Source organism: Oncorhynchus masou, chromosome 9, assembly GCF_036934945.1.
Source record: "Oncorhynchus masou masou isolate Uvic2021 chromosome 9, UVic_Omas_1.1, whole genome shotgun sequence".
NCBI lineage: Eukaryota > Metazoa > Chordata > Actinopteri > Salmoniformes > Salmonidae > Oncorhynchus > Oncorhynchus masou.
This window is the reverse complement of record NC_088220.1, coordinates 14,308,919-14,319,283: the sequence shown is the minus strand read 5'-3', so window position 1 is coordinate 14,319,283 and position 10,365 is coordinate 14,308,919. Positions and strand designations below refer to the sequence as shown.

Sequence of the window (10,365 nt, the reverse complement as noted above, 5' to 3'; positions counted from 1 at the left end):
CCTCACAACACCTCACCAGACCTCACCACACCACACCTCACCACACCTCACCAGACCTCACCACACCACACCTCACCACACCTCACCTCACCACACAACACCTCACCTCACCACACCTCACCACACCTCACCACACCACACCTCACCTCACCACACCACACCTCACCACACCTCACCACACCACACCTCACCGGGACAAAACCTAAATCCCTTTAGATCCTTTTGAACAATGTCCTAGGGTGCATCTGAAACGGCATCCTATTCCATATATAGTGCACTACTACTACAGAACCCTGGTCAAAAGTAGTGTACTATACAGGGTACTATTTGAGACACAGCCTACCCTTACTTTACCCCAGTCAGTGTCTGAACTTCAACGAGCCCACAGAACGGCTGTGAGGAACACACTGGTTGATTACATACACACAGAACTAAATTAGATTAAGTAACATTTACAAATAGGCTATTATTATTATTATCATTATCATTTGTACATACAAGCAGCCCTCTAAAGTGAGGTTTGGTCATGGTCGTGCTTGATCGAATGTACAGTGTTCTCGACTCTAATACGCTGTCATTGATTTGTGGACTGAAACAGGAAGTTATCATTGATTGCAGGCTTGAAACAGGAAGTGGAACCTCCAATAAACAGTACCAGAGAGGGTGTATCATTGTATTGTTGATTATACATGCACACTATTCAGTCTAGTGCATACAGGTCAAGGAGTGCAGGAGTGCAGAGTTGTTTTGGAATTGGGACCTCCACAAGGACATGGAGATGAAGGGTGAGGATTTGGTTTGGATTGGGGCCCTCCTGTCTTTTCAAGTCTGTAAGAAGCCTGACTCTTCATCAAGGAGATAGGAAGAGGGGGCGAGTGATTGGTTTGGAATGCCCCCCCCCTTATAGTGTCCACTCAGTCAAATCTCAGACGATTCTATCCTCTCTATCCAGGGAAGACCAGGGGAGGTTTACTGTCTTCCTCTCCTCTTTCTCTCTCTCCTCCTCCTCTTCCTCTCCTAACCTCCTGCACTTCCCTTTCCAGTGACTCGTTACTGTAATCTCCCATCTCTCCTCTTCCTCCCCTCACATCTTGCAGTTCCCTCTCCAGCGTTCCTCCTCCTCTGAGCTGGTATAGTTCTCTCTCCAGTAGTTGGTTGTGGTGGTACATGTCCAGGTAGCTGGCCTGCAGCTCTCTCTGGTAGCAGATGACTTTCTCCTTCTCTGTCTGCCACGTCTGTCTCTCCTGCTCGAAGGCCGTAGCCTGGACCTGGCTCTGACAACGCTCTAACAACAGCTCTGCTCGCAGACGCTCCTCTGTAGAGCCTGGAGATAAAGAGAGGGGGAGTAGGAAGAGAAAGAGAGGGGGGCGGAGAGAGAGAAAGAGAGACAGACATTTTGATGATCACCAATTAGCCAACACAGACTTCCGGCGCCGACAGAGATGGCCGCCTCGCTTCGCGTTCCTAGGAAACTATGCAGTTTTTTTATATTTTTTTAACGTGTTATTTCTTACATTAGTACCCCAGGTCATCTTAGGTTTCATTACATACAGTCGAGAAGAACTACTGTATATAAGATCAGCGTCAACTCACCATCAGTACGACCAAGAATATGTTTTTCGCGACGCGGATCCTGTGTTCTGCCTTACAAACAGGACAACGGAATGGATCGCATGCAGCGACCCAAAACGACCAAAAAGAGGGAAACGAGGCGGTCTTCTGGTCAGACTACGGAGACGGGCACATCGTGCCCCACTTCCTAGCATTCTTCTTGCCAATGTCCAGTCTCTTGACAACAAGGTTGATGAAATCCGAGCAAGGGTAGCATTCCAGAGGGACATCAGAGACTGTAACGTTCTGTGCTTCACGGAAACATGGCTCACTGGAGAGACGCTATCCGAAGCGGTGCAGCCAACGGGTTTCTCCACGCATCGCGCCGACAGAAACAAACACCTTTCTGGTAAGAAGAGGGGTGGGGGTGTATGCCTTATGGCTAACGAGGCATGGTGCGATGAAAGAAACATACAGGAACTCAAATCCTTCTGTTCACCTGATTTAGAATTCCTCACAATCAAATGTAATCCGCATTATCTACCAAGAGAATTCTCTTCGATTATAATCACAGCCGTATATATCCCCCCCCAAGCAGACACATTGATGGCTCTGAACGAACTTTATTTAACTCTTTGCAAACTGGAAACCATTTATCCGGAGGCTGCACTCATTGTTGTTGGGGATTTTAACAAGGCTAATCTGAAAACAAGACTCCTAAATTTTATCAGCATATCGATTGCGCAACCAGGGGCGGAAAACCTTGGATCACTGTTACTCTAACTTCCGCGACGCATATAAGGCCCTGCCCCGCCCCTTTCGGAAAAGCTGACCACGACTCCATTTTGCTGATACCTGCCTACAGACAAAAGCTAAAAAAAGAAGCTCCCACGCTGAGGTCTGTCCAACGCTGGTCCGACCAAGCTGACTCCACACTCCAAGACTGCTTCCATCACGTGGACTGGGACATGTTTCGTATTGCATCAAATAACAATATTGACGAATACGCTGATTCGGTGTGCGAGTTCATTAGAACGTGCGTTGAAGATGTCGTTCCCATAGCAACGATTAAAACATTCCCTAACCAGAAACCTTGGATTGATGGCAGCATTCGCGTGAAACTGAAAGAGCGAACCACTGCTTTCAATCAGGGCAAGGTGTCTGGTAACATGACTGAATACAAACAATGCAGCTATTCCCTCCGTAAGGCTATCAAACAAGCTAAGCGTCAGTACAGAGACAAAGTAGAATCCCAATTCAACGGCTCAGACACAAGAGGCATGTGGCAGGGTCTACAGTCAATCACGGACTACAGGAAGAAATCCAGCCCAGTCACGGACCAGGATGTCTTGCTCCCAGGCAGACTAAATAACTTTTTTGCCCGCTTTGAGGACAATACAGTGCCACTGACACTGCCTGCAACGGAAAAATGCGGTCTCTCCTTCACTGCAGCCGAGGTGAGTAAAACATTTAAACGTGTTAACCCTCGCAAGGCTGCAGGCCCAGACGGCATCCCCAGCCGCGCCCTCAGAGCATGCGCAGACCAACTGGCTGGTGTGTTTACGGACATATTCAATCAATCCCTATACCAGTCTGCTGTTCCCACATGCTTCAAGAGGGCCACTATTGTTCCTGTTCCCAAGAAAGCTAAGGTAACTGAGCTAAACGACTACCGCCCCGTAGCACTCACTTCCGTCATCATGAGGTGCTTTGAGAGACTAGTCAAGGACCATATCACCTCCACCCTACCTGACACCCTAGACCCACTCCAATTTGCTTTACCGCTCAAATAGGTCCACAGACGATGCAATCTCAACCACACTGCACACTGCCCTAACCCATCTGGACAAGAGGAATACCTATGTGAGAATGCTGTTCATCGACTACAGCTCGGCATTCAACACCATAGTACCCTCCAAGCTCGTCATCAAGCTCGAGACCCTGGATCTCGACCCCGCCCTGTGCAGCTGGGTACTGGACTTCCTGACAGGCCGCCCCCAGGTGATGAGGGTAGGTAACAACATCTCCTCCCCGCTGATCCTCAACACTGGGGCCCCACAAGGGTGCGTTCTGAGCCCTCTCCTGTACTCCCTGTTCACCCACGACTGCGTGGCCACGCATGCCTCCAACTCAATCATCAAGTTTGCGGACGACACAACAGTGGTAGGCTTGATTACCAACAACGACGAGACGGCCTACAGGGAGGAGGTGAGGGCCCTCGGAGTGTGGTGTCAGGAAAATAACCTCACACTCAATGTCAACAAAACTAAGGAGATGATTGTGGACTTCAGGAAACAGTAGAGGGAACACCCCCCTATCCACATCGATGGAACAGTAGTGGAGAGAGTAGCAAGTTTTAAGTTCCTCGGCATACACATCACAGACAAACTGAATTGGTCCACTCACACAGACAGCATCGTGAAGAAGGCGCAGCAGCGCCTCTTCAACCTCAGGAGGCTGAAGAAATTCGGCTTATCACCAAAAGCACTCACAAACTTCTACAGATGCACAATCGAGAGCATCCTGGCGGGCTGTATCACCACCTGGTACGGCAACTGCTCCGCCCTCAACCGTAAGGCTCTCCAGAGGGTAGTGAGGTCTGCACAACGCATCACCGGGGGCAAACTACCTGCCCTCCAGGACACCTACACCACCCGGTGTTACAGGAAGGCCATAAAGATCATCAAGGACATCAACCACCCGAGCCACTGCCTGTTCACCCCGCTATCATCCAGAAGGCGAGGTCAGTACAGGTGCATCAAAGCTGGGACCGAGAGACTGAAAAACAGCTTCTATCTCAAGGCCATCAGACTGTTAAACAGCCACCACTAACATTGAGTGGCTGCTGCCAACACACTGACACTGACTCAACTCCAGCCACTTTAATAATGGGAATTGACGGGAAATTATGTAAATATATCACTAGCCACTTTAAACAATGCTACCTTATATAATGTTACTTACCCTACAATATTCATCTCATATGCATACGTATATACTGTACTCTATATCATCGACTGCATCCTTATGTAATACATGTATCACTAGCCACTTTAACTATGCCACTTTGTTTACATACTCATCTCATATGTATATACTGTACTCGATACCATCTACTGTATCTTGCCTATGCTGCTCTGTACCATCACTCATTCATATATCCTTATGTACATATTCTTTATCCCCTTACACTGTGTATAAGACAGTAGTTTAGGAATTGTTAGTTAGATTACTTGTTGGTTATTACTGCATTGTCGGAACTAGAAGCACAAGCATTTCGCTACACTCGCATTAACATCTGCTAACCATGTGTATGTGACAAATAAAATTTGATTGATTTGATTAGTCTCACAAATATATAACAATCAAACATAACATATGCCATTGAACAGATGCTTTAATCCAAAGAGACTAGCAGTCATGCTGAATACATTAACGTATGTGTGGCCCCAGGAATCCAACCGACAACCCTGCCGGTGCAAGCGCCATGCTGTAGTGATTGAGCTACAGAGAACCACAAATTGAAATTGGGATTTTATTTTCGTAATAAGGCTTGCTTCCCGCTTCTGGTTAGAAAGAAGCTTGTTCAGGCCACTTTTGTCTGTTATTGATTATGGTGACTTGTTGTATATGCATGTAACCTCTGTCGTACAGAGACTGGAGTCTGTTTATCATGCAGCCTCCTCTGTCTTACAGAGACTGGACTCTGTTTATCATGCAGCCTCCTCTGTCTTACAGAGACTGGACTCTGTTTATCATGCAGCCTCCTCTGTCTTACAGAGACTGGACTCTGTTTATCATGCAGCCTCCTCTGTCTTACAGGGACTGGACTCTGTTTATCATGCAGCCTCCTCTGTCTAACAGAGACTGGACTCTGTTTATCATGCAACCTTGCACTTTATTACAGATGCCAAGTCACTCACCCACCATTGCACCTTGTACCAAATGGAAGGTTGGACCTCACTTTATATGTGCAGAAAGATACATTTGTACGTGTTCATCTACAAAGCCCTTTTGGGTAAACTCCCTCTTTAACTCTGTAGTCTGGTCTCCTTCAACACCAACAGGTAAACTCCCTCTTTACCTCTGTAGTCTGGTCTCCTTCACCACCAGCAGGTAAACTCCCTCTTTAACTCTGTAGTCTGGTCTTCTTCACCACCAGCAGGTAAACTCCCTCTTTACCTCTGTAGTCTGGTCTCCTTTACCACCAGCAGGTAAACTCCCTCTTTACCTCTGTAGTCTGGTCTCCTTCCCCACCAGCAGTTAAACTCCCTCTTTACCTCTGTAGTCTGGTCTCCTTCACCACCAGCAGGTAAACTCCCTCTTTACCTCTATAGTCTGGTCTCCTTCACCACCAGCAGGTAAACTCCCTCTTTACCTCTGTAGTCTGGTCTCCTTCCCCACCAGCAGGTAAACTCCCTCTTTACCTCTATAGTCTGGTCTCCTTCCCCACCAGCAGGTAAACTCCCTCTTTACCTCTGTAGTCTGGTCTCCTTCACCACCAGCAGGTAAACTCCCTCTTTACCTCTATAGTCTGGTCTCCTTCACCACCAGCAGGTAAACTCCCTCTTTACCTCTGTAGTCTGGTCTCCTTCCCCACCAGCAGGTAAACTCCCTCTTTACCTCTGTAGTCTGGTCTCCTTCCCCACCAGCAGGTAAACTCCCTCTTTACCTCTGTAGTCTGGTCTCCTTCACCACCAGCAGTTACATGGTCTGCTAGGTGTTGCTACTTAAAGTTTCCAGGACATTCAAGGTATTAGGCAAGACTGCCTTATTTTCTTGTGCACCAGAGGCATGGAATAGTGTACAATCCATACTTCATCTAGATATATTAGTGCCACTGAATTAATTTAAAATATTGATGGGAGACTGTTAAGGAGGACTGTAAATTATTTTTTGGGGCTGGATCATGTTGTTGTATGTTTTAATTCTGTAATGTATTGATTGTTGCTGCCGTCTTGGCCAGGTCTCCCTTCAAAAAGAGACTGTGGGTCACAATGGGCCTTTCCTGGTTAAATAAAGGTTAAATAAACAAATATCTATACCTGATGCCCCTCCTGATCCTCGAGACCCTAGTGTCCCACTCTCCTCCGCTCCCCCTTTCCCCTGTCGTCGTGGTTGCGCACCATGTAGGGCTGTCTGCAGCGTGTCTATCTGTCCATCACGGCTCTGCAGCTCTCCTCTGGTCTCTCTCAGCTGGGTCTTCAGCTGGAACAGCTCTGACAGCTTGCTGGTCACCTCCGCCTGGGAATCACGCAGCTGTTGCTTCAACAACGAGATCTCACCTGACTTCTGACACACCTGAAAGGTAAGGAGGGAGGGGTGGTGAAAGAGTATGATAAATAATCCCTGCTCTTCACCAGCATCCCTCAGTCAAATCCTCTCTCTATGCCTGCCCTCCGTCCACGTACCCCCTCACCTTCCCCCCTCTGTCCTCGTACCCCCTCACCTTCCCCACTCCGTCCTCTAACCCCCTCACCTTCCCCCCTCCGTCCTCGTACCCCCTCACCTTCCCCACTCCGTCCTCTAACCCCCTCACCTTCCCCACTCCGTCCTCTAACCCCCTCACCTTCCCCACTCCATCCTCGTACCCCCTCACAATCCCCACTCCATCCCCCACCTCCTCACCTTCCCCACTCCGTCCCCGTACCCCCTCACCATCCCCACTCCGTCCCTCTAACCCCCCCACCTTCCCCACTCCGTCCTCTAACCCCCTCACCTTCCCCACTCCATCCTCGTACCCCCTCACAATCCCCACTCCATCCCCCACCTCCTCACCTTCCCCACTCCGTCCCGTACCCCCTCACAATCCCCACTCCATCCCCCACCTCCTCACCTTCCCCACTCCGTCCCACCCCCTCACCATCCCCACTCCGTCCTCTAACCCCCTCACCTTCCCCACTCCGTCCTCTAACCCCCTCACCTTCCCCACTCCATCCTCGTACCCCCTCACAATCCCCACTCCATCCCCCACCTCCTCACCTTCCCCACTCCGTCCCCGTACCCCCTCACCTTCCCCACTCCATCCTCGTACCCCTTCACCATCCCCACTCCATCCTCGTACACCCTCACCATCCCCACTCCGTCCCCGTACCCCCTCACCTACCCCACTCCATCCTCGTACACCCTCACCATCCCCACTCCGTCCTCGTACCCCCTCACCTTCCCCACTCCATCCTCGTACACTCTCACCATCCCCACTCCGTCCTCGTACCCCCTCACCTTCCCCACTCCATCCTCGTACCCCTTCACCATCCCCACTCCATCCTCGTACACCCTCACCATCCCCACTCCGTCCTCGTACCCCCTCACCTTCCCCACTCCATCCTCGTACACCCTCACCATCCCCACTCCGTCCCCGTACCCCCTCACCTTCCCCACTCCATCCTCGTACCCCTTCACCATCCCCACTCCGTCCTCTAACCCCCTCACCTTCCCCCTCCGTCCTCTAACCCCCTCACTTTCCCCACTCCATCCTCATACCCCTTCACCATCCCCACTCCGTCCTCCAACCCCCTCACCTTCCCCACTCCATCCCCCACCTCCTCACCTTCCCAACTCCATCCCCCCACCTCCTCACCTTCCCCACTCCGTCCCCGTACCCCCTCACCTTCCCCACTCCATCCCCCACCTCCTCACCTTCTCCACTTCATCCCCCACCTCCTCACCTTCCCCACTCCATCCCCCCACCTCACCTTCCCCACTCCATCCCCCAACTCCTCACCTTCCCCACTCCATCCCCCACCTCCTCACCTTCCCCACTCCATCCCCCACCTCCTCACCTTCCCCACTCCATCCCCCCACCTCCTCACCTTCCCCACTCCGTCCTCGTACCCCCTCACCTTCCCCACTCCATCCCCCACCTCCTCACCTTCTCCACTTCATCCCCCACCTCCTCACCTTCCCCACTCCATCCCCCACCTCCTCACCTTCTCCACTCCATCCCCCACCTCCTCACCTTCTCCACTCCATCCCCCACCTCCTCACCTTCTCCACTCCATCCCCCCCACCTCCTCACCTTCCCCACTCCATCCCCCACCTCCTCACCTTCCCCACTCCATCCTCCACCCCCTCACCTTCCCCACTCCATCCCCCCACCTCCTCACCTTCCCCCCACCTCCTCACCTTCCCTTCCCCACTCCACCCCCCCACCTCCTCACCTTCCCCACTCCATCCCCCACCTCTTCACCTTCCCCACACCATCGCCCCACCTCCTCACCTTCCCCACTCCATCCCCCACCTCCTCACCTTCCCCACTCCATCCCCCACCTCCTCACCTTCCCCACTCCATCCCCCACCTCCTCACCTTCCCCCACCACCTCCTCACCTTCCCCACTCCATCCCCCACCTCCTCACCTTCCCCACTCCATCCCCCACCTCCTCACCTTCCCCACTCCATCCCCCCACCTCCTCACCTTCCCCACTCCGTCCCTCGTACCCCCTCACCTTCCCCACTCCATCCCCCACCTCCTCACCTTCTCCACTCCATCCCCCACCCCCTCACCTTCCCCACTCCGTCCCCGTACCCCCTCACCTTCCCAACTCCATCCCCCACCTCCTCACCTTCTCCACTCCATCCCCCACCTCCTCACCTTCTCCACTCCATCCCCCACCTCCTCACCTTCTCCACTCCATCCCCCACCTCCTCACCTTCTCCACTCCATCCCCCACCTCCTCACCTTCCCCACTCCATCCCCCCACCTCCTCACCTTCCCCACTCCATCCCCCCACCTCCTCACCTTCCCCACTCCATCCCCCACCCCCTCACCTTCCCCACTCCATCCCCCACCTCCTCACCTTCCCCACTCCATCCCCCACCTCCTCACCTTCCCCACTCCATCCTCCACCCCCACCTTCCCCACTCCATCCCCCCACCTCCTCACCTTCCCCCCACCTCCTCACCTTCCCCACTCCACCCCCACCTCCTCACCTTCCCCACTCCATCCCCCCACCTCTTCACCTTCCCCACACCATCCCCCACCTCCTCACCTTCCCCACTCCATCCCCCACCTCCTCACCTTCCCCACTCCATCCCCCCACCTCCTCACCTTCCCCACTCCATCCCCCACCTCCTCACCTTCCCCACACCATCCCCCACCTCCTCACCTTCTCCACTCCATCCCCCACCCCTCACCTTCTCCACTCCATCCCCCACTTCCTCACCTTCCCCACTCCATCCCCCACCTCCTCACCTTCCCCACTCCATCCCCCACCTCCTCACCTTCCCCACTCCATCCCCCACCTCCTCACCTTCCCCACTCCATCCCCTACCTCCTCACCTTCCCCACTCCATCCCCCCACCTCCTCACCTTCCCCACTCCGTCCCCGTACCCCCTCACCTTCCCCACTCCATCCCCCACCTCCTCACCTTCTCCACTCCATCCCCCACCTCCTCACCTTCTCCACTCCATCCCCCCACCTCCTCACCTTCCCCACTCCATCCCCCCACCTCCTCACCTTCCCCACTCCATCCCCCCACCTCCTCACCTTCCCCACTCCATCCCCCACCTCCTCACCTTCCCCACACCATCCCCCACCTCCTCACCTTCTCCACTCCATCCCCCACCCCTCACCTTCTCCACTCCATCCCCCACTTCCTCACCTTCCCCACTCCATCCCCCACCTCCTCACCTTCCCCACTCCATCCCCCACCTCCTCACCTTCCCCACTCCATCCCCCACCTCCTCACCTTCCCCACTCCATCCCCTACCTCCTCACCTTCCCCACTCCACCCCCCCACCTCCTCACCTTCCCCACTCCATCCCCCCACCTCTTCACCTTCCCCACTCCATCCCCCACCTCCTCACCTTCCCC

At 53.3% G+C, this 10,365-nt stretch overlaps 1 protein-coding gene across 1 annotated transcript in view; it reads right to left on the bottom strand.

Moving 5' to 3' along the window:
• Positions 1 to 918: 918 nt before the first annotated feature.
• Positions 919 to 10,365, bottom strand: part of LOC135545163 (NEDD4-binding protein 3-A-like) — a 27,139-nt gene continuing 17,692 nt past the window's right edge. The window contains 3 exon segments of the mRNA XM_064972796.1: positions 919 to 969; positions 972 to 1,324; positions 6,597 to 6,852. Of these exon segments, the coding sequence (XP_064828868.1) occupies positions 919 to 969; positions 972 to 1,324; positions 6,597 to 6,852 (660 nt within the window).